At 37.6% G+C, this 24835-nt stretch overlaps 3 protein-coding genes and 1 long non-coding RNA gene across 5 annotated transcripts; 2 read left to right on the top strand and 2 right to left on the bottom strand.

Moving 5' to 3' along the window:
- The first annotated feature begins 1272 nt into the window (after positions 1-1272).
- Positions 1273-5126, top strand: LOC112273626 (26S proteasome non-ATPase regulatory subunit 1 homolog A). Its single transcript, XM_024502596.3, has one exon. It carries the CDS (start codon positions 1594-1596, stop codon positions 4690-4692), a length of 3099 nt encoding a protein of 1032 aa, XP_024358364.1. The 5' UTR covers positions 1273-1593; the 3' UTR covers positions 4693-5126.
- Positions 5127-6927: 1801 nt separating this feature from the next.
- Positions 6928-10999, bottom strand: LOC112273627 (uncharacterized). 2 transcript variants are annotated; one of them, XM_024502597.3, is made up of 9 exons: positions 10514-10999; positions 9909-10004; positions 9500-9565; positions 9277-9343; positions 9002-9102; positions 8708-8752; positions 7861-8361; positions 7623-7725; positions 6928-7352 (listed from the first exon to the last, which is right to left on the bottom strand). In XM_024502597.3, exons 1-9 carry the CDS (start codon positions 10574-10576, stop codon positions 7270-7272), a joined length of 1125 nt encoding a protein of 374 aa, XP_024358365.1. In that variant the 5' UTR covers positions 10577-10999; the 3' UTR covers positions 6928-7269. The 2 variants fall into 2 exon arrangements, with proteins under 2 accessions (XP_024358365.1, XP_090101608.1); XM_090245482.1 differs by having other exon boundaries at positions 8254-8361; positions 10514-10986.
- A 5763-nt stretch (positions 11000-16762) lies between these two features.
- Positions 16763-19501, bottom strand: LOC112273419 (U-box domain-containing protein 1). The gene has a single exon (XM_024502176.3). It carries the CDS (start codon positions 19036-19038, stop codon positions 16939-16941), a length of 2100 nt encoding a protein of 699 aa, XP_024357944.1. The 5' UTR covers positions 19039-19501; the 3' UTR covers positions 16763-16938.
- A 4691-nt stretch (positions 19502-24192) lies between these two features.
- On the top strand, positions 24193-24741 carry LOC149987297 (uncharacterized). Its single transcript, XR_016498844.1, has 2 exons — positions 24193-24323; positions 24638-24741. It is a non-coding gene; the product is annotated as an uncharacterized LOC149987297 (long non-coding RNA).
- Positions 24742-24835: the final 94 nt, after the last annotated feature.

The following is a 24835-nucleotide window of genomic DNA, read 5'->3' as shown; positions in this document are numbered from 1 at the left end:
TAGGATTACGAACTGGTAATGTGTAAACTCATAGAGATGTATTTGGCTGTTCCAAGACAAAAACTTGTAAGTAAACAAATCATTCTTGTTTTTTCAACAATACAGTTCATGTACATTATGTGCAAATGTTGGTAAAGAATATAAATTAGATACTAGAAAAATACTTATCAATTGTGGTCATTTGGCTAAGATTTATTTGTCTTAAGACTATTACAAGTGAACAACTCTATAAGGAAGAATTTTACATCTTGACAAAGGACTTAAGAATACTTTTATTCTTTCAAGTACAATAAAATATGCTATCAAGAAATATATACAATCATCATCAAATAACTTTACAAATTATTAATATTGCATGCAATTTTTGTGAGTAAAAATATTGGTGAGTATTTTTATGTGTGTGCATATATATGAGTATATATATATATATATATATAGATTTGTTTATCTAAGATGACACATTTATGTATTTTAATTCTTTTCAAATTAAAATTTATGGTTTGATTGGGAATATAGTATAATATCAATATGATAATTTGGTTGTAAAATATCAATCTAATGAAAATAACTAATATAAATTATATACTTGATGTGTGTATACATATATAATTAATAATAAGATATTTTTATATTTCGTATTTTTTAATTGTAGTGTAAGGATAATACATACATACATACATATATACATAACCAACTAAATAATTATATTAATTTAATGAATCAACTAATCGTTGTACAACATATAAAACTACTGTAAAATCTACCTTCGGAATGTAAGATATATTATGCATGCATCATGAGAGTGTCCAACAACTACAAAACTTTCCAAAAAGTACTCAAAGTTTTATTTTTTAAAAAAACATCCTTTCAGTTACTATCAATTAATTAATTAAGTACTTGATATTAAATACATTTATTTTGAAAAAACAACTACATCAAACACACTAATTTTTTTCAAATTTATTTAAATCCAACTAATAACAAAAACTATTCTTTTAGTGCAGTAATCTAACTCATTTATTTAACCAAATTTCAAATACACAACAAGAAATAGGAAAATATCCCCAACTTAAGAACATGGCTTCAAAATTTGATACAATAATTGCTCTTGATTTCCTCACCTCATTTAAAGCATATATATATATATATATATATACAAACATATATTTGTTTGCATACCTATGCACAAATGTAAGAAATTGACATCTCCGCGATTGAGAAGCCGTAAGCGAACCTCGTTTCATGGGTTTGTTTCACTCCCACATTTTTAGGGTTACGAAGTGGAACACGAAGGAAAGGGAGAGAGAGCGAGAGAGGGGAGAAGGCAAAGGCAAAGCTAACTCAATGAATGAGTTAGGGTTTGGTCCTTCGTTGCCGAGATCGAGTAGTACTCATCGCTTCGTCCCGTCCCATGGTGCCTTTGAGTTCAGGGTTGATCGTGACGAGGTGGAGTGCAGTGGAGTGGAGTTTAGGGTTGCGTCGGTGCGGAGGTGAAGTGCTCATCGGCATTGAGAAGAAGTGGAGAAGTGGAGAAGTTTAATCTAGAAGAGCTTGAGGGAGGAGGAGGAGAAGGGTGGAGGAGGAGGAGGGATCATGGCGGTGGTGGCGTCAGCGAGCGGCCTGCTGGCCATGCTGCAAGAGCAGCACCCGACGTTGAAATTGCACGCTCTGCGTAACTTGAACGTGTTGGTGGACAATTTCTGGCCAGAGATATCGACCAACATCTCCGCGATTGAGTCGTTGTATGAAGACGAGACGTTCCATGAGCGTCAGATGGCCGCGCTCGTCGCGTCGAAGGTGTTCTACTATCTGGGAGAACTGAATGATTCCTTGACGTATGCGTTGGGAGCCGGGTCGTTGTTCGATGTGACGGAGGACACGGAGTATGTCCAGACACTAGTCGCGAAATGTGTCAATGAGTATATATCGTTGAGCGTGAAGTTGGCGGAATCGAATGATTCGGAGACGACGGAAATGGATCCCCGGTTGGTGGCAATTGTGGAGCGGATGTTGGATAAGTGTATGCAGGAGGGGAAGTTCCAGCAGGCTGTCGGTATTTCACTAGAGTGTAGGCGACTCGATAAGCTAGAGGAAGCGATTAACAGGAGCGAAAACGCTGCGTCGATGCTGTCTTATTGCCTTCGCTTGTCGCAGACTTTTGTAAGTAGGCGTGAGTTTCGACATGAGGTTTTGAGACTTTTGGTTAAAGGCTATCAAAATTTTCCACAGCCGGACTATTTGAGTATATGTCAGTGCCTCATGTTCTTGGATGAGCCAGGTAAGGTGGCTGACATTTTGGACAAACTTTTGAAAGGGGATAAAAACGAAGCACTATTAGCATACCAGGTAGCGTTTGACTTATTTGAAAATGAGTATCAGAAATTTCTTCTGAATGTTAGGGATCTCCTGCCGGAACCATCTAGCGCTGCAAGCACAACTGGTATTCTTGCTACAAATGGAAGATTGAATCAGGGAAGTCGTAACGAGAACGGTATTAGTGCATTGACCGATGCCGGGCCTACGGCAATGGATTCTGACCTGACGGAGCCACTGTTAGCGAGGCATGATGAAGAAGTAGCCACAGATGCTGCTGCTGCTGCAGCATCACCGGCAGCGCAGGCGGAATCGAGAACGCCTTATGCCGAGAGGTTAGCTAAGTTGAAGGGTATCCTGTCTGGAGAGACCCCCATTAGCTTGACTTTGCAGTTCCTTTACAGTCATAATAGGTCAGACCTTTTGATACTGAAGACTATTAAACAATCCGTAGAGATGCGGAACAGTGTTTGCCATAGTGCAACCATTTACTCAAATGCCCTCATGCATGCGGGTACCACAGTGGATACATTCTTACGAGAGAATTTGGACTGGCTGAAGAGAGCTACAAACTGGGCAAAGTTCAGTGCGACAGCAGGGCTAGGTGTTATTCATCGGGGTCACCATCAACAAGGAAGATCTTTGATGGCCCCTTACTTACCACAGAATGGAGGAACTGGCGGTGGAAGTCCATATTCTGAGGGAGGAGCCCTATATGCTCTTGGGTTGATCCATGCCAATCATGGTGAAGGCATCAAACAGTTTCTTTTGGAGAGCTTACGGAACACTAGCAATGAGGTCATTCAACACGGGGCTTGTCTAGGGTTGGGATTGGCTGCTCTTGGCACTGCAGATGAGGAGATTTACGAGGATGTGAAAAATGTCCTGTATACCGATAGTGCTGTAGCAGGAGAGGCAGCCGGTATAGCCATGGGGCTATTGATGGTTGGTACAGCCAGTGAAAAGGCCGCTGAGATGTTGGCTTATGCTCATGACACGCAGCACGAGAAGATTATCCGTGGTCTGGCCCTCGGTATTGCACTGGTTGTATACGGTCGTGAGGAGGAAGCAGACACTCTAATTGAGCAAATGACTAGGGACCAGGATCCGATATTGCGATATGGAGGTATGTACGCTCTGGCCATGGCGTATCGCGGTACTGCAAATAACAGTGCCATCCGACGGCTGCTGCACTTTGCAGTCTCGGATGTTAGTGACGACGTGAGGAGGACTGCGGTGTTGGCATTAGGGTTTGTACTCTGTTCTGAGCCGGAGCAGACCCCTCGAATCGTGTCCTTGCTCTCGGAGTCTTACAACGCACATGTGAGATATGGGGCAGCAATGGCTGTAGGTATCTCGTGCGCTGGTTCAGGATCTAGTGAAGCAATTTCCTTGCTGGAGCCTCTTACATCTGATGCAGTAGATTTCGTTCGTCAAGGAGCTCTTATAGCTATGGCAATGGTTCTTCTACAGACAACAGAGGCTCGGGAGCCTCGTGTGGCTAGTTTCAGAAGACTACTTGAGAAAATTATAAATGATAAGCATGAGGAGACAATGAGTAAGATGGGAGCCATTCTTGCTCAAGGAATTTTAGATGCAGGAGGTCGGAACGTTGCCATTATGCTGCAATCTCGAACTGGACATGATCGTGTTACAGCTGTTGTGGGAATGGCTGTCTTCAGCCAGTTTTGGTATTGGTATCCGCTGATTTATTTCATCAGTTTATCGTTTGCCCCTACTGCTTTCATCGGTCTGAATGAAGAACTTAGAATGCCCAAGTTTGACTTCATCTCAGATACCAAGCCATCCTTGTTTGGATACCCTCCTTCAGTGGTTCCTCCTGCCGCTACTTCTGCTGTGAAGCTGCCGACTGCTGTCTTGTCTACTTCCAATCGGGCTAAAGTCAGGGGTGCAAAGAAAGAATCAGAGAATAAGTCAGGTAAAGCTCCTGTCCAGGAAGGTGGTGCCACTGCATCTTCTACGAATGCTGAAGGGTCAGGGGATGGTGACAAAGAGTCCACTTCTACAATGAAAGATAAGAATGCAATGGACATAGAAGGAGGAGTGGAGAAAAAGGCAGTTGTAGAACCCTCGTCGGAAGTGCTTAGTAACCCTGCACGTGTTGTGCCTGCACAAGAAAAATATATCAAATTCAAAGAAGACTCAAGATATGCACCTCTAAAGTTGAAGCGAGCTCCTTCGGGTTTTGTGATGTTGAGAGATATGACACCCTCAGAACCGGTGGAGTTGGTATCAACAGACACGCCAGTGTCCGCTGGTGGTGCTTCAGCAGCAGCAGCTGCTACTGCTGCTGCTGCACCCATGGCTGTAGACGACAATGAACCTCCTCCTCCTGAACCCTTCGAGTATGTACCTTGAACATGAGACGTTTTCGCTCTAGTTGATGCATGTCCGCTCTTTTCGCGCATGCGTACAGAGAATGTGTTTCAAATGTTTATACACCAGCATATTCTTTTTCTGCTGATCTAATCACACAGATTTTGTCTCTGGTTGTTTTGTTAATGTCAGTTGTAATCAAAACATAGTATTTCAACATCTTGTAAGATCTAGTTTTCTTTTGAGTTTATCGTGAAGATCAAGGAATAGAGTTTTCTACTCTAGGAAGTCTCCGTAGTGTGTTGACTTGGATATACGTAGGTCCACTGACGAGGTGACCAGTAATGTTCTTTTGTCAACTGAATGTGTGGCAAGTCGTCTCTCTAGGGTGCAGATTTGATGTAGTAAAGTATCTGTACTCGCCTCATGTCGAGTGCTCATGGTATTCTATGGTTTACCGGGATGTTTTGCTAGTACCTCGGCGATTTTGGGTGTTGGTCCCGACTCTTCAATTTTTGCACGGGTTTTGTGAAGAGTTAGCATTGGGTTTTATAGATTTCCATGTGTTTCATTACATTTTGTGACTTTTAGCCTGTGGGTGGCGTAGTGAGTGATGCTGGCAACGTCAATACTGCAGTTAAGTTTCTGAATAGTGATGCTTGCACGGTCTGGAGGTGAAGTTGAGTCGTGCCAATTCTAGGATTGGATTGATTTCCATTCGGTTTCCTAGTAGAATACTGTCAGTTGCGTGCATGGATTTGCAGATCATGGAGTTTGGTCGCTCAGTGACTGGGTTTTTGTATTTTAGGATTTGTGCTGGGAATAAAATCTGTTGCGTGACGAGACTTATTTACTGCTTTATAGTGGATTGCGATTTTAGCTATCGTAATACGAAGTAATTATTGTATGTAGAAAAGTCAGATGTACAAGTGGAAGACAACTCATTTTCTTGGCTTGACGTTCAGTAGAATGAGGATTAAAGAAATAATTTTTAGAATCCATAAACACAACAGAATTTCTCCATTGACAGTTTCATAAAATGTAGTTCCTTGTAAAAGAAATTACCTAGACATAGAAATGACTAGGGATTGGATTTATCTGCATGAAGATTACCAAAACGTTGTTAATATCAAAATCTAGAAAATAAATTTAGAAAATGATTATTGAACTTCTGGTAAATATAAATAATAATGTATGCATATATTAAAATATGTATTGAATATTGTTCATTTTTAAAATCATTTAAAAATAACTCTATTGATGTAGTTTTGACAATGCAATAAGAAAAAACTAGGGAACCACTAGGTTTTTCACCCTCTTTTTATTGCATGGACACCCCTATATACACACCTCCACAAAACATTAGTTTTTTATTCTAAGTTATGACTCTTGTTACATTTGTTATTTTAGTATCAAAATTTGATATATCCTTATCTATCTGTAACCACAGCCTCCACCAAATGGAGGAAAGTTCGAGACACAATCAGCCCATGACCCATAATTTGGAGAACGTTACAATTAGGTTGAATTCTCTCTTTGATGCATCCTAGAACTTCTACATATTGAAATTGCACATGGATCATGAAATGTTGCTGTTGTAAACAAAAATATAGATATTAGCCTTAAAACTGTAAATTTGCATGACATGAGCGTAAATCCCTTTTAAATTAACTCACTAATTCAGATCCGAATTGAAGATGCCATGTCCCTCAACCACTTGAAGGTGGAGAATTGTTAATTGATGCCAGACAAGGACATGACAAGACCTGAGCAAATAGAGTTGGCATAGAGAGGGATTGGATGTATCAAGCCAGTAGGAACTAACGGAAAGCCAGTCAATGGGAAAAGAGCGCAGCATGGTGATAGGTGGAGGATAGCGGCATAATATGAGGGTTGGAGGAATCAGTGCGACACGAGCAAAAGTTCACAGGGGGAAAATAAAAATGGTTCACTGAAAATCAGCGATCACGAGAGCAACTCTTAAAAGATAAAGGTGCCATAATCAGAGAAAGCTAGGGAGGAATATATGGCTCAGCGCAATATTTGAACCTTCTTTCACGCGGGCACTGGAGGGCACAATCTCCATTTCCATGCACCACTTTCTAAACAATTTTCTGAAGTCCTTCGTTGACTTTTTGTCAGATTTTACAGTTTTTTTTAATGAAACCTATTGCAAGGATTTTGACCTTAATTCATACCTACTATGATTTGACATGGGTACGCCGTCAAAGGAATGAACTCCGACGTTGACGTTTAGTGTTTAGACCTTACACCAGCTTTCAGTGTTGACACCCAAACTCGGGCTGATAGACCTCGATGGATTACCAAACACAGGAAAAGTTACAATTTCTGGGATAAGGATGGCTTCAACATGACTGGCAAACTAAAATGCGGCTATTGTACCTTCCCAGCAGTATTTTCCTTCTGGAACACAACCTCCTTAGAAACTGTACATTCACCGAAACTATCGCTTCAAAAATTATCGCCACTCACGGCAATGAACTTCACAGCTCACACTGAGACGCCCGACAATATTAATTAACATTTTTAACAATGATCCGCCTTTCAATCGCCGGTAACATGCTTGAAGTGTACCATAGCATTTAGGGGACTGTACAATCACTTCATAAAAAACTTCCAGATTTCACGAACATTAGAAGATCCATCCGCAAAATCAGCTACTAAATGTGCTCCCATGATACCTACAATTATAATAACAAGGAAACCAAAACTTCAGTTAGAAATGCGACTACACATACCCATCACAATAGGTGCTGACTACTTCAAAAGGTAACCTAACAACTTATTTGACATAGTAAATGCAAAAGCTACCACGTTTAAGTGATGATGAGTTTGGCATAAATGAATAAGGAGATGAATAAATATGAAGAATAGCTCCTCCATTTACAGACGGGAAACACAAAATAAATAAATAAATAAAACAACGACAAACTATAACCTCAAATACGCACCGTCTTCCTCAACAAGATGTTTAAATTGTCGAGTTCCACCTCCAACTCCAAAATAGTGTTTCTTACCCGCCACATAGACGACTCCATACGGAGGACAGATACACTGCACACGAAGATCATTTTCAGTTCAACAAGGAATGACAAGTTTGCAAAAAGTATAAATGCTAACAGCTTATGCTTTGAATGCAGCAGGCATGACTCTGGGACAATATATTACTCATGAGTGCCGAGAACTCACCTTTTTGATGAGTTCATAAAGCTTGGGAAGCGATGCTAGAGAGTAGACAGTCTCAGACATCAGAATGATGTCATAACCACATTCTTGAGCACTACTGGTGTGTCCTCTTTCACAAGCACGGCTTCCAGAAAGCTTCCGGGCAGGGCGATTACGGGAGCCATTGTGACTAATGCTCTTTAACTCATTACTATCACTCTCAGGTTTAGGTTCAGAGAAGTCACTCGCATTCATTCTGACATCGGGGGATCCACTATCTCTGTCACCAGAGGAACAAGACCGCCCTACGGACAAAAGTTCGTGCAACTCTGACCAGTCACCAGCATAGTAGTGAATATCAGGCATTACAACTAAACCCTTATTTGATGCAATTCCGTCAGGACTAACAGAGTTTACCCTTACAAGACCCGCTCGTGCTTGCTCTAGATTGGCTTGCACGTTTTTGATCGTCAGAGTCTTCAATACTTCCGGGTTGAAATCCTGGAAATGGACACTGGATGCACCCTGTTGCATGTAACACGTGTGGAATCAGCACTAAACTCTGGCGATTGCCTAATGGTTTCATACCAGAAACTTCCAGTCGTAAACAACTACATAAAGAATCCTATCCGATGTAGAATCAAAAATGAAAGGTTGGTGACTAGCAATACTTTAGCCTCTCATCCCATCGCAAGGTATTCATAAGATATAGACGTAGAAAATAGGTCTTATTCCACCACAAGGTCAATCACATATTATTCGCACTAAGCTTTCACTTCCAATAAAGGTCGGAAGCTAGAAAGGACGTGATAAATAGTCTCAAATGCAAGAAAAACTTCGTTTTCCTAACTGGTAACATATTCTATCTTACCTTTAAGCATGCAAAGATTCCGGGCAGGCCGTGTCCACATCCAAGCTGTACAAAGAACAAGCCATAGTAGCATCAATACTGACATGCGAAATGCAGTAGGAATATGTATGCACAACGATTCAGCAGGAACAAACGTGCGCCCAATAATGGAGGCTCTGACAAATTTGAAGCACAAACAAACAACACAACAAAATTCCTTCTTTGAACTCCAGCCTGGGACTCTTTACACTCATCACTTTGTAGCAAGCATTGCACTAAAACCTCTGACGTTCCATTCAAATATCTGAAGATTACCTCTAGCACCCGCTTTCCACGAAACGAAAGCTGTCCATCTTGAATTTCTCGCCGTAGCATTTCAACAAGATCGATGGTGCATTCCCAAAGTTTCAGTCCTCCTATATCAAACAATGTATTACTCATTAACCCGTGCTCGTAAAGACTAGCACAATAAATGCTCTTGATAATCCCTTGATAATCTACAATACCACCATCCGGCAGCACCCCCAGAATGAATTTGAAACACTTCATATTTAACAACGGTAACATTTACAGAGGCAACTCGTCAATACCTTCATATTTACCAGGAATCAAATCCGAGTTAGCTACCTTAAGAACACTCTGGCTGTTCACACGACCCTGCAACCAAAGACATCACCACGTGTCGTAACATGAGATACGTGCACATATTTGCAATTTCTCAAGATAACTGTTGGACAGAATTTGACGCTCTGTGTATGACCGACGAGTCGGATAAAAAAATCAAAATCAACAAAGTCGCTAAGATATTCATACCTTGAGCAGTGTCAAACCACCCTGTAAAACAACAGGCTCCATCACGCAAGACGCTGATTCCTCATCCTGCACTCAATCATGAAGGGTGCAATTCTCATTCGCAGAGTTCGCCTTCTCATATATTCACACAAACAGTACTGTAACCCGAATTCACTTACTCTTCAACACACACGTTTTATATACATTTCACTAAAAACTAGTTCAGCAGTCTTACATGCCCCACTATTGCCTACCAAGCTAGAGAACGCCTTTCTCACATTTTTATACCTCCAAAAAAATTTTAGTCGAGCAATGCATACTACTACACTACACAGCTCTATGAAGCCGAAAGATGTTCTCTTGCTAACCGTATCGCCCGAAGTGAAGATACTCATTACAACAAAGGCCATTGAGACATACAATTACATACCTCCGATGGGAACACCTCCTCCGGTGGAGTAGGTGAGGGTAGCGATGGTTGCTCCGCAACAGTACCAATACCCGCATTGATGTTCTTCAAGAGAGTCTGGAGCAAACAGTATGTCGTCAACCCTGGCAAGCAGGCGCAGATACATGGGCCCCTCATTTTATCTCCCCCCCCCCCCCAGTTCATCCCTCTACACTTCACAAAATCAACTCTCTCCCTCCTCTCATGATCCAATTCTTCTGCGGAAAGATAAACCTCTCCAGCTACTCACAACCGCCCATTGAGCTCACCAAAACATAAAATTAAATTAAATTAAATAAGAAACACTACATCTATTGCTTCAATTTCCCTCTAACACGAAGCTCACACTTCAAAGGAAAAAAAGTGCTAAATACATTGCTCCCAGAGAGTGTAGAGATATCATACAAACTTCTGCCTTCCAACGCTAACCAACCCACAAGCAAAAACAGAAAGAAAACAACAGAAATCGCTGATCGACGCGACAGCAATGGACCAGACATGCTAATATATTTATATTTATATATATATATATATATATATATATATATTAAAGAGGTAACAAAACATGATGACGCAGCAACACATACCTCGGGCTGCGGTGTGGTTACGGCTCCCCCGAAGTTGAATCGGAAGACCACGTTCTCTTCCATCCCTCGCAGATATATGCCTTTTCCTTTCTCTCACAATTCCTTTTCAATGTCTCTCACGATTCCTCGACGACCGGAGACCGGTAAGCAAGCACTGCAATCTGGTTCCTCAGTGGGTTGTTGTGAAATTCCTGGCACCTTCAACCGATTTCCCTTCCACGCCGCAGGTCTCCACTCTCTCTACCCTGTTCCTCCTCGTCTTCGTCCTCTTGCCGACTTCTGCAAACTTTCCTTTCTTAGCCTACACTACATCTTACTCATTTTTGCAAATCCCCGACTAATGCGACGATTTTGAGGCGCTAAGAGACAACCTCATCTCGGTTCGTCTCACGCAATGACGTGTCAAACATCACTTGCGGCGTCGGCGAAGAGTGAAGGAGCCCACAAATGCAAACAACACAAAATGGAGGCATAAAAACAGGCAAAAAACAAAACGAAACGAAAAACGAAAAAAGGCATTTTCGAAAGCTAAAGCTTCGGAGACGCCGCCAAAAAGCTTCGCGTGGTAGGTAGGAGGGAGGGGATGGCACGGTCTTGGATGCGCAAACCCTAATCAAAGTTTTGCTTGAGCTTTCTAGCATTTTAAGTTCAATAAATATAAGTACTATTTTTTTTTTTGTATTTAATTTTTGGTTATTTTATTGAAAAAATTTAAAAATCGTGTATTATCATTTAATATTATTTTATAAGATAATACAAAAAGGATCTACAATAAGAAATAAGATGGAATGAAGAATGTCTGTTCCAACATGTTTAAATGTAGACTTGTTCTTTAAATGTTTTTTGAAGTTCAAAGACAATTAAAAGAATTGGAATAGAATTTGCATCTATAAAGCATATATATTATTAACTTAAAATGTGGTAATAAATAAAGGAAAAAAAATAATTTTGGATTTAAGTCTACTATGACATACTTGTGTATCTTGATTGCATGTAGTTTTTTGTGACTACAGTTTTATTATAAAAATCGTTTTTTTATACAGATTTAAAGATGAATATCTTTACTTGTAATAAAAATGTGACACAATGAAAGAGGTTAAAAATTGTGAGATTTAAGAGAGGAAGAAAATAGGGTAGAATTAGACAAATAGAGTGAACAAAAAACCTTGTTTTTGTTTTAATTGATTGAGAGACATAATAAGCTCATGGAATTTGAAACTATGCATTCTATCTAATTCTACAGTATTTTTTAATTTAAGTCATAAAATACAATCAATTTTAATGTAGGGAACGGCTATGTAGACACCCCTTTTTATTGCATATACATTTTTTGTGCAACTTATCAGTTTAATAAACAAATAAAATGAATGATGATCATTAGAAATTATTGATGAATTCACATCTCTAAGCCATATTTTCCATTATTTATTTAATTATTTTTAATATTATAAATTTTATATTTTTATGTTTTTAAAATTTTTGAAGTTTATATTTTTTTTTTCGTTGATAGAATCTAATCCAACATAAAAAAATTCACCTCATTATTTTATGATGGATATTATAGACATAGTATAAATATTGTTTATTATGAATTATCATGGTGTAAAAATTTATAATTTACACATTAATTACATATCAAAGACTTATTTTAACATTTTATTATAAAAGCAAAATAAAAAGCATCTATGTTAATAAAACAAATTCATTCTAAACTCATGATAATAAAATCTTGGGCCTTCAAATTTAATATAAGTTTTTATTTTTAAAATAAATAAATTTAATTAAAATTTAAAAATTATTATAAGATTACTTTTAAATTTTTGAATAAATATTTTTAAATTTTTTATGTTTCTAAGAATTATCATAATATTCTTGATCACTTATTATAATGCAAAAAACTTAAATATTAGATAATTTATTTTATTTTTTGAATTAGAATTTGATTATGTGATTTTTTTATTTGATTAAATTTTATTTTATTTTATTTTATTTTATTTATGATAAACATTCATTTTTAAAATTTATTTTACTTTATTAAAAATTTGTTTAGATGATTTAATTCATTTTTTGAAGTGAAATTTTATTAATCATATAATAGAAATTAACAAATTTTAATTTTTCTTGAAATTTCAATTATTCTTAAAAAAATTTAATGTTTATAGAATTAATATTTAAAATAATATTTTTTTTAAATCATTAAAATAGACTTTGTGGTAGTTTGAATAGAAGTTCTATATTTGAAGGCTTTTAATTTATTTTAAAAATTAAGATAATCTATTTATTTTAGGTTTTGAATATAACTTTAGAAATAATCACATATGGCATTATAGATTTTGTAATAAGACACCTTTTCTTGTTTAAATTGCATGGAAATTTCTACAATATAATTTTAAGAGCTTCAACCTAAGCTTTAGGCAATATGGTGGAAATGCGTAGAATAAAATAGCTAAAATATTTTGGTGATTACAAGATGACACCTGAATGTAGAAATCTATTCTTGTGGAAATAATAAGAAAAATAAATTTTATTAATTAGGAAGGTCAACTTTTAACCGTTAATATTATGGATTATAATTTATATTTTTATACTTAATATTTGATTACATCAAGCCTTCAAATATTACTCAACTTTGTTGAAAACTTCTATATTTTTTTTTTCTATAACAAAATTTTCAAATAATAATAATTACATGATTATGTCTTAAGTATTCATATTATACAGTAATTTCACAAAAATCATTGTAAAACATATCCTAACATGGATTTGGCACTCAAATATTTGACAAAGAAAAAAACAATAGAAAAATAATTTTTTTTCTCCTACTTCTACAAATCTTTCACCATTCTTTGGTAGTAATATAGGTGATTATTTTCCTACCTTTGGAAGTCTAATTTTTAAATCATTTTGAATACTAAATTTAATATATATATATATATAATCTTTTATACATGGAAAATTTAGTTTAAAATATTTAGAAGGTTAGTAAACCATTTAATTTTTCATAATAGCATAAAGTTAGAATTGAGTTGAAAATTTTGAAATCTCTACTAAAATAAAAATATCATGAGAAGATAAATCTTTTAATTTTTCATCCAGATGTGAGGATGAAAAAATTATGTGGAGAGGATTTCATAACATAAATATGCATAGTTTTTTGTCTAAGAATTGTTTGATCTATCGAAAAAAAAAATTAACATTATAAATTATTACTTAGACCAATTAGATGTTGAAATTAAGGTGAACTTGTGTTATTTGGTCTTCCAATATTGCTTCTAATTTTATTTTATTTTATTGTTATTCTTTATACATAAAGAAATAAGAAATAAAAAACATCTTTTATATAAAAATATAATGTAATATATTAAAAGACCATATACATCATGTACTTTATTAATTATTAAAAAAATAAATAAATTGAAAAAAGAATAAAGTGTGTGTATATATATATATATATATATATATATATTTGATTCATTTTTATATTAAAAAAAAAAGAAATAATTTCACTTGTAATTAAGACATTCTATCTTTAGATGTTTTTATGTGATTCTCTCTAATATAGATTTTAATGCAATTGTCATTGTAGACTTGGGCATTTATATCTATAAATTGCTATAAAAAAGAATTCAAAAAATAATTTTTTTTAAACATCATCTAAGAGAAGATTATCTAAATGAAGAATAATTTACTTTTATTAATTTAATGAGTTTTTAAAGTGGTCTTATGAAAATAAAATTAATTAGATATAAGAGGTTTATTTCAATCCAAAAGTAAATTTTTTATATGATAATTGACACCTTCCACCTAAAAAATGTAAACACCTTCATATATATTTTTTAGACTTTAATTATATATATCTTTCAAAGACATAGAAGCAAAAATAAAATAGTACAAATGGATGTAGTTAATATAAAGTTTATTGTTGCCAAAAATACCATTAAAAAATCTTAGAAATAATACATCAATACAACAACTTTTTTGTCTAATTAATAAATTTTTTTTGTAATCAATATTATTTTATTGAAAGTTGAGTGGATGTAGATTATTATTACTTTTATCTTTTAGTGCCAAAATAAACTTTTCTCTTAAAGTCACTTTGTATCAATGCAATATTATAATATTCTAATGATACATATATTGTGTTACTTTTAAACCTTATTTTAGCCACTACTTCTTCTTATCAACATAATTATAATGAAGTGTAGCTATCTTCTTTGAAATTTGTGCCAATCAACTCATTGCTGTATCGCAAATTTTTAAAATATTATAAGAATTTAGAAGGTTTGGACTTTCTTAAGCAAGAGTATATTGTTTGTTCAATGTCTGATGAAGTAGACATGGATCTAGAGAAGATTGTTGTTTTTTATTGCTAATATTGAAATTCTTGATTTGGATCATCAATTATTATAAGTAAATAAAATAATAGGTTGAATTGCTAAGTAAGTAAGATAAGAAATTGAAAACCTTATTTTGCTTAATTTTTATCAAGATTTATTGTATTTTGTATCCCTCACTTCTTTTTGTTCAATTTCTTTTATATCTAATAAGTCGTGTATTTTTTTGTTTCTACTATTGCAATTAAATCTCATATTGGCTAGCAAAAACACTTTAATACTTTTATTGCATTCATAAAGATGGTTATTGATTTGTCTTGCAAAACACTAAATTACAAGTTAAGAATTGTCAAAGAAATAGGTCATCATATTCATAATTTTCAATAGAGTTATGTTGAAATATGAATTTATATTAAAACATCAATTAATAAAATATCAATAGATGCTAAAATTCCAAAATTGATTCAAAGATTAAATTATCTTGCATAAAAATCTATATTTCAATATGTAAAATAAAATTATAAATTAACGAACTTTTTTATAATAAATAACTTAAATTTTGATACTTAAATATATATATATGTTGGTGGAAATCTATGCCATTGGCTACAAAAAAAAACATTGTAAACTACATATAGTTGATTGATTTTTTGTTTGAAGTTTCATATGACATGAAACTCCATGTTGCATGTTGTTCTATAGTATTCCATGTTATTCCATGTTGTAGTGCTTTCAAGCTCCATGATTGTGATCTTGTACAACTCTTGACAATCTACACCAACAACATGTAGATTTTGTAGATTTTGATCTTTGATTGACAAAAGTTGAGTTATTGCTTCACTTTTGCTTCACTTTTGATATTAAAAAATATATCTATATATATATATATATATATATATAATGAGATATGCAACTAATTAGAATTGATTTTTGTCTCCTCTAATTTATCCTATTGGTTTATGCTCAAGTTGTTTTGTATAGGAGATGTATATAATCCTACAATGTATTTATCAACTGAAACAATCAATTCCACATGTTGCATACACGTCTATCATCTCTTCATCCTACACATTAATATTCTACATTCTACTTTTAGATTTGCAATTCGCTTGAATGTGAGTCCAGAATATTTTTAGGGTTAAATCCTTACACGATCTCGTATAAGAGGAGGATCTAAATTAGGGTTCAATTTACGACCTCTCACCATCGTTGAATCTCAAGTGGACGTTGGGACCCGAGGATTTGAGTTTCTACGCCTACTTTGTCGACTAGGTGGACGACTACATCTGGAGCATTATTGTAGGTTTGTAGAATTTTGCACCGCTACGACGGCGCACTAGACGAGAATCCCGTTTTTTCTGCCTTGAACAGTTTTATTCATTGCTGGTGCATCTGCATAGCGGCGGCGATGCTTTTGTGATCCTTCCGTGATGAGACGAAGGCGCTGGAGGTGCTGCTAATGATAATAATCCCTCGATGGTGGTATTAGCCTTGTCGACGCGACAGAGGGATTCATAGAACTGTCCCGATCCTGATCCAAGTCTCATCAGACTGTTTCTACTGGATGTCGATACAGTACCCACGTCATGGATCGAATGAACTCTTCGGATTGATTTGGAGACTGCATTGCTCATTTTGTGCTAAAGAATAAGGACGCGTTATTGATTACTACATGCAGTAAATTAGGATGAATAATTTAGAAGTTGGAGAAGTATTCACTCATAGATTTTTTTTTTTTTTTTGTCAAGGCATCAGAACTACAAGGATATCTATATCCGAGAATGTTGATTTTGGTTGGAACTGCAATGCGGAGTTTCAGAATGGGACCTGAAATAACAGTGTAAGTCCCCACAGCAAACGAAACATGCATGACATCAGACTACAAAAAAAAATTAAAATTGAAAGTTTACGAGGGTTTGGTCAGCGAACGTCCTTGCGAATGTGCTCCATCAACAGCCCCAAAAGTAGCAAGTACAAGGAGCTAATATCGTACAGGGCAGCACACATACTGCTGTAAGATAAGGCCAAGATATTACTCTTCGCTCTCAAATTTTGTATCTCCTGATAATTAATTTTGCCAAACAAATCAGATTATTGCCTGGTTGCTGCCTGCCTGAAATGACTAGAAGATAAGAAGTGGGTACTCTGCGGGGGATGATGACGGTCAACCGGCTCCCTTTTATGAAGAAGCTTCAGTAGGGAGCTTGCTTTGCGCTTCGCCCGTGGAGTGCCCATTGTGAGCAGCGAATATAATGAAGGAACCGCAGTGTTGACCTGCATGACGGCGGAAATGATTCGTTCTCCCCCATTCCTGCAGAGCGCCAGTAAAACAGCAATTGCATTCTCTCTGCCCTTGGGAGTGCCCACCCTAAGCATCCTAACTAAGATCGGAATCGCAGACGCTTCTGCGATGGCTGTAAGACCCTCGGTTGATCCTGCTACGAGAGCTAAGACCATCAATGCATCATCAGCGATGCCATTCTCTTCTTCACCAAGGAGAGAAACCAGGATAGTGACAGCGCCGGATTCTACAATAGAGGACTTGTTGCCATGATACACAGCAAGGTTAAAGAGGGCAGAGGCTGCATCTTTCTTCCCTCGCCTCGGCGTACCATCCCTAAGAAGCGCCACCAGGGCAGGAATGGCAGCTGGTCTCTTGCCAATAACGATTTTGTACTCATCCACCACAGACAAGGAGAAAAGTGTTGCCGCAGCATTTTCTCTCGATTCCATGCTTCCTCCGAATCTAAGAACTTCTATGATGGGGTCTAGAGCACCGGCAACGATTATCAACGATTTGTTGTTGTCATAAATTGAGAGGTTAAGAAGCGCGGTGACAGCGTTTTCTTGTGCCTTCGGATCCTTTGAAGAAAGGAGTGTCACAAGGTAAGGGATTGCCCCTGCCTCCGCTATACACATTCTGTTGTCCGTGCCACATTTAGCAAGCAATCGCAACTCGTATGCAACCTGTTTTTGTACCTCGGGAGAACCTGTGGCCAGCTTCCCAACCAAAAAAGACGCCGTCATTTTGGTTGCTTCAAGGGCGGCCTTAGAGGTCGCTCCCTGGTTGTTTCCTGCGAAGCCTTTAGAACCATTCTCAGGCTTGTCAAATGGAATATGGTAATCTTCACACCATTGCGAGATTAGGCTCCGAAGTGCATAGTTAGGGATCAAATTCACATGCCCAAGCTTTTGCCCACTCTTTGGGCATGTAGGGTGACCTGCCTCGATCCACTTTGAAATTGAGACGCGGTCATACGTTTGTCCAGTGGCAACAATTACTGGATCGCGCATGAGGTCGAGGGAGATGGGGCAGCGAAACTCATCAGGAGGATTAACGACTGCATCACTTCTTCCACTCGAAGAAACCTCACCATCACCCTCGCCAGATGAGTGTCGTGGTCCGATAGATCCATCTTCCATCTCCGTCACTCCATACAGGACACACTTCCCGTAACGTACAAATACTATAAGATTAGTCACAGAAGCGAGTGTTTGGTCAGTGTAATCAACGGAATCCAATTCTGACTCCAGCCGCTGAACCTCCTTCTCGCAGTCTCTCGCATTTTTTAACTCCAACCTCGCAAACAGGTTTTGAAGTTGGGTAGCGTCAGGCTCCTCTTTTCTCTCGAATTGGGCTAAAAGCTCGATCACCTCCTCCGCAAGAGCACCCTCCGCTGCATCCACGATAAGCTTTGCTCGAAGAACCTGCATCTTAACCAGCTCCACCTGTTCTCGGACTTCGTCAGAGATCTCAAGAAGACCCAACGGTAGCATTTCTAGAGCAGAGGCCAAATCCCCCGTAATTTCATGGAACTTATCCGAAGTAGATTTGTTCCTAAACACCAACAAGAAGACACTAGATTCCCGGCAATCATCCAACAACTCCTTCGTCTTCGTCATCACATGGTAGATGTCCCGGAATGCGATTAGCGCAGACGGAGGCATCGGCGGATTTGTATCACGTATCTCCTCAAACAATGGGGACAAGAGCCTGATTCTGCGTGCAAGATTTGCTGCATTCCGCTTCTGGCAAACCTGGGGCCTGTCGCAACTAGCAACCTGCTGCGTCAACGACACCAACGAATTGACAAGCGCCTTAGACAACAGGCTTGCAGGTGGGGGCGAAATGTCCGCCATTACTCCCTCTCTCCGTTGCAACCCCGCTCCACGCTGTGAGCTTTGAGCCATACTCTCGTGATCCTACTCTTCCTCCACCACTACTTGCGTCTTCCCCAATTCATCAAGGTACTACGACCTCAGCGACATCATAACTATCAACCAAGACACACCCTGAAACAATACACACGAAAAAACCCACCACTACGAGAAACCCACCAACACCGATCCACGAAAAATTCCCTCGACTCTGTAACGAAACCCTAGTCTAAAGCCAATCCACACCCCAGAAAAAAAAACAAAACAAAACAAAACAAAAACAAACAAACAAACAAACAAACAAACACAAAACCCACAACCCGTTCTCACCCAAACTTCGTCTGCGACGCGAAATTACGAGCCAAGTCCTGATCAGACACGAAGCTGACTTCCGGAATTCGACCAATTCTGAGCACTACATAGAAAGATGACAGATTAGCGACCCACCCCAAAAAGCTCGTAATTCGGCGAGCTACATGCACCGCGCAAGACCAAGACAGCCAAATACACGTTTGTAGATGCGGCACTTACGGATACATATTCCCCTGCGGGTATAGTATACGTATCTGCATCAAATGACCGTATTGAATTTTCATTGAGATCGAGCGGGCCGGGTTTGAATTTCTCACCCGTTCCCGTTCCGCTCGTAAGCCATCGGAAGCTTCATTGCCCGGATCTGCCCGGACTTGAGGATTTCTGCCCGAATCTAGGCCGGGCAGCTTCACGGGTAGGACACTTCCTGAAATTAGAAAACAATGGGTTTGTCCTTCGACATATTTTCAAAATGATGTTGTTGTTTAAATAGCTTAATATGGAGTAAATTTTTGAACATTGATCTTATCTTATTTTGTTGAATGATTAACATATGTTTGTGGTAAAAATGGAATGTATATACACACAGAAGCTTATTCAGTTGTGAAAAAAATAGTACTTTAATATTTATACATGTACACATGTTCAGTATTGTATTTTGTTGACATATCAAATAGTATTTTACATTAAGTATGTACTCATTGTGATAATCAATGGTATGGTATTCATAAAGAAGTAAACGCAAAGTTGAAATACTTGAGGAATCTATCACAAGCATAACTTGACATCAAAAAATCTTAAAAGGTTGTTTATGTTTGAAGTAATTGAAAATTATAACAACAATCCATTGCAAATAATGCATTACTATTATAATTACAAATTTATGTTTTTATTTGATTACTGATTCTAAATTTATATTAATGTGAAAAGTTAAATGTACATTATTTTTCAGACATAAATGTTTTTACTGTGCAAAAATTTGCAAAATTTAAAGTCTTATAAACGTTTTAGAATTTAGAAAGCATGCTAAAATAAATATACCATGTATACACACACACACACACACACACACACACATATATATATATATATATATATATGCACATGCAATCTAATAATAGAATAAATATTCACACATGGTTTTACTGTACCAAAAAAGTGTTCAAATCTCAAAACAATAATATTGCTTTTTGAACTAATAAAAATATGTGATTAAAATTACATATATATATATATATATATATATATATTATAAAAAGTGATGATTAATTTTACTACCCAGGTTTTCTGAAAATAATAACCCAATAGTTTTTTTTTAACAACTGTTAAATTAAAATTAATAGTATATTTTACATTTAATAGTGTGATCAATGTAAGACACTAAATTTAATAAATTTTAGTTTTTTTTTTCATTAAAATTTTCTTTGGTTACAATGTTTAGTAATTGTAAAAGTGAAATTAATTTGTCTTTTTTAATCTTTATTTGGTTGAAATTTGAACTGGTGAAAACAAATCTATTTTTAAAAATTTTGTTTCTGTTTTTTTTTTTGAACGCACTTGAGAATTTACGATTTTGGTAAAAAGTATAAAAACTTACGTCAACAAATAATTGAAAATGAGGATACAAAAATGATATTTTTGTTTACAGTGCCTTGGCAAAGCATGCCATGTTCATGGAATAATATCTTTGTTTTCTCTTCTTCATTGCAATGATTTTAAGTTGTGGATATTTATTCAACTAGATTGTCATGCACAAAATCATTTATTCATTAAATTTTCATATTTATATATAAAAAATACAAAAAATAACATAAAATAAAATTTGAGCAACTTCAAAGACTTTTAAACACAAATCTCAAAACAACATGGGGTGTAAAGATCATTCATCTTTGTATTATTAGAATGACACTCATCATTTTTCACCAAGATATAGAAAGGAGATGTTATATATGCAACATATGTTTACTTGTAAATATCATCTATTATATAAAACAACTTAGGTATAAGATAAAAGTCATAAAGAAGCCTTCTCATTAACCAAACATGGATAAACAAGGGAATGAATAGATGGCAATGCCAAAGATAGTTGTATAAGGGCACGGATTTCGTTTGGCAAATGTATTCAACATTTTTATACTAGTAAATATCATATTTATAGAAGAATATTAAATAGACACATGCTTTTACTAAATAGACCCACCTTTGATGAAGAATATGGTAATCATGATAAAGCTGGTTTGGTTTTTATTGGTTGCAAATCCAATAGTGGAGAAAAAAATCTAGATTTTTTTTAATTTCTTTAATTTAATTTAATTTTTTTCTTTCTTCTTCCATGATGGTTAGGATGGGTGGGTCGATTTAGTAAAGACTTGGGTCTATTTAACATTCCCCTATTCATATCATGTTTATGTGTTTTCATGTAACTTGATTATACTTGTAAATATCATGTTTTGTATCATGTTAATACTTGTAAATATCATGTTTTGTATCATGTTAATACTTGTAAATATCATGTTTTGTATCATGTTAATACTTGTAAATATCATGTTTTGTATCATGTTGATACTTGTAAATATCATCTTCAATAAGAAGAATGTATGTATACAACTAGAGTCAACTGTTGTTTTCAACCAAAGTTTTCAAAAATTAAGTCGTGACGTGGACTAGACTATCCAAGGAAATCCCCGTGACGAGTTCCCGGGAACTCCTGACGTGGACTTCCACGACATCCCATTCGAAGTCGCCAAAAGACCACCTTTTGACGTGGACAACAGGCCCCAGCAAGCCTCAAAATCGCGCGTGTGAATAGGGAGCAGCATTGAGATTAGAGTGGAGGGCGCACAAGTGGAGGGTGGCGAGTGGTCGAACCCCTGGAACAGTAGGTGGTTGGTGGCGACGTGGATGGTGCCAAAGTGGGTCCCAGACAGCGAGGCATTGGAACGTGCTCCCTACCCTGCCTGCGTCAGCAGCTCTCTGTCTCTCTCGTGCGGTGTGAACGGGGTCCACTTTTATTTTGGTTTTTTTTTTTCTGTTCACAAAAGTTGGATCGGGGGTCGGTGTGCGGCCCCTTGGGACCACTGAATCGCGGTGATTCCCAATCGCTGGAAATCTCTTGCCTTGGCGAGCCCATCTTGGCGCTGCCAACTACACAAGGGCCGATTTGCGTAACATTGGGGCTTTCGTGGCCATTCCGATAAGGCTTTTAGTCGTGGATCAGAACATTAAAACTAAAATCTCAAGCCAATCACTTGCGCCGAAGTGCTTCCTGAACCGCTTATTATTAATATTAATATTATTACTTTTCCTAGTGGAGAAACAGAGCTTAGTTGAGCTTGGTTGCGGAACGTGGGTGAATTCGAACTTTCTCGACACCACAGCGGAGCTACATTAAAGTGAAGTCACGACGAAAATTGTGCTGTCATATTTATGGGTTTTTGTGGTAATGCTGAAACGACAAAGAAATTTGTGGAATTATTTAATTTTTTTCCCCAATTCCCGTCTGAGGGATCCTGTTTGGATTAATTCGTTCGGAGAGAGGTGTTGTCGAAGGTGTGATCTGCTATCACCTCCGATCGCACCAACGTGAGAGCAAAATCTGATTTTGTGGAGGGTGGAACGGCGGCACCACCGAGGCGATGTCGTCGTGGGCGCTTTGTCGCCGCTCGGCTGCAGGAGCCGAACATAAATACCGTATGAAATACGCTCATGTAATGCTGTATCGAGTAGAAACACCTAAGCGAACGCTGGAGCCAAGTTGGTGGTGGAGATTCTGGATAAGTGGACTATGTTTAGCAAATCTCTCCTGGTCTGGCTGGACCTCCATGTTCGAGCATGGACGATTTTTAACAAATTGGTATTAGACACGTTTTCAGCGTTAACCGACCATTTCATCTTACTCACAGTTTAACATACTCATTTTTCTCTTTTTTTGATCTTATCACTACATTCTTCGTTGCTTTTATTCCACTATATTTTGTGTTTGATATTACGGCTGCATGCATACTCAATTTCCCAAAAAATCTACAAAATTATTAATCATTTTATATTCATACTTTCTACAGTAATGCTCACTGTGCAGGTTTTGCTGAATTTCGACATTGAAGATATTGCGAAAGCAAAATCGTCAATATGTTTATAATCAAGGATTATACTGAAATGTTGAAAAGCATCTGTTTGGGGATTACCGAGGCAGACGCTGACGAGGATAGACTCTCCGATGCCATTTCGTGAAGAAACAACAGTCGTCAGATCCCACGGTGTAGACGCGAACTTCGGAGCAGGCACGACTAGTTAACCTCCTTTGTACAACTGGGTCCCACGCAGATTGGCCACCCAGGTTGTGGAGCTGGCACCACGCTCCATAACCCCCCCCCCCCCCCTGCGACAATCACTTCCTCAGCAGTGTGCGATCATGAAGAGAATGCGAAATGGCGGAGTTTTCGCAGCTGACGAACGCGTCATGTGGTCCGAGGCAGCAGTGATTCACGATGGATCGAACTCGGGAATTTGCGTGGGAACCGCACTGCAAGTGCGAGGGCGTTGGTTGGATGTGACGAGGGTGTGGGTGGATCCCCCCGGAACTTGCATGGGCAGGTGGGAGAGTTATCACCGTAGGATCGGTGTGAATCGTGTACGCCATTCGAAAGGAGCGCGAGGGGAATAACCAAGTTAGGAAAACACTTTTCGCCTCTGGACCAGCCGGCCAGTTCACTGTCGGACCTCCACCTTGCCGGCTTGCAAGGCATGGACCCTGGCGACTTGGTCTCCGGAAGCTTGAAACTAGCCTGCCCCACTTGAAGCTGTGGCAGCCATTTCAAAGTCGCATGAAGTGGGTGGTGCTTGGAACAACAGAAACATCCACGGCGTCCCGCATGAATGTTCTCAGCTTTCTCAGGTGAGCTGGTTCGTGGGAATAACTTCGTTAGTTTGTCCCCTGAAAGGCGGCCAGAGGTTGCGTTCGTTCCCAACCACCTGCTGAGGCGGCTTCAGAAAGTTGCCGAAACCTGGTATGTTCCTTCGCATTCCAAACTTTTTCACTTCCACTTGTAATCTACTGGTTTAGGAAATACTGAATCTCTAACAGTAGAAACTCATCAAATATGCTCCTTTTCTTTTGGGACTCCAAAGCTTGAGAATGAAACTCATCGGTATGCTTTATGAGTCACACATCCAAAAGATAAATTGGAACAATCAGTTGTCAATCAGCGGAACTGCATAGCCATAAGTCTAATTTCACTGAACCGCATCTAGCACACAGTTGTGGGACCTTCCTTAGATATTAAACTTGAAACTTCTAAATTGGGATTAATGTTCTAATCAGGCAACTGGGAAGGTTGGATGAGAAGTGGAACAACTAAGATGGTGGTAAGAGCGAAAATTCAAATCCATGACAATTAAGTACAGAAATTCAGCACGTTATAGTTACTTCCAGCTGCTGCTAGTTCCTGTTCTCACTTCCTTTTTTCTATCATTCAACTTCGGTCTGTATGGAACTAGGGGCAGGGAGTCTCATAATTTT

Source organism: Physcomitrium patens, chromosome 20 (assembly GCF_059467195.1).
Source record: "Physcomitrium patens ecotype Gransden chromosome 20, ASM5946719v1, whole genome shotgun sequence".
NCBI lineage: Eukaryota > Viridiplantae > Streptophyta > Bryopsida > Funariales > Funariaceae > Physcomitrium > Physcomitrium patens.
This window is presented reverse-complemented; position numbering and strand designations above follow the sequence as displayed.

Bases quoted from the DNA above. Each gene is read 5' to 3' on its own strand.
- LOC112273626 (XM_024502596.3), top strand. From the start codon at position 1,594: ATGGCGGTGGTGGCGTCAGCGAGCGGCCTGCTGGCCATGCTGCAAGAG.
- LOC112273627 (XM_024502597.3), bottom strand. From the start codon at position 10,576: ATGGAAGAGAACGTGGTCTTCCGATTCAACTTCGGGGGAGCCGTAACC. The intron at 10,005-10,513 runs GTATGTGTTGCT...TGTTTGCTCCAG, and splicing joins TAACCACACCGCAGCCCGAG to ACTCTCTTGAAGAACATCAA. The intron at 8,362-8,707 runs GTAAGATAGAAT...TACATGCAACAG, and splicing joins GAATCTTTGCATGCTTAAAG to GGTGCATCCAGTGTCCATTT.
- LOC112273419 (XM_024502176.3), bottom strand. From the start codon at position 19,038: ATGGCTCAAAGCTCACAGCGTGGAGCGGGGTTGCAACGGAGAGAGGGA.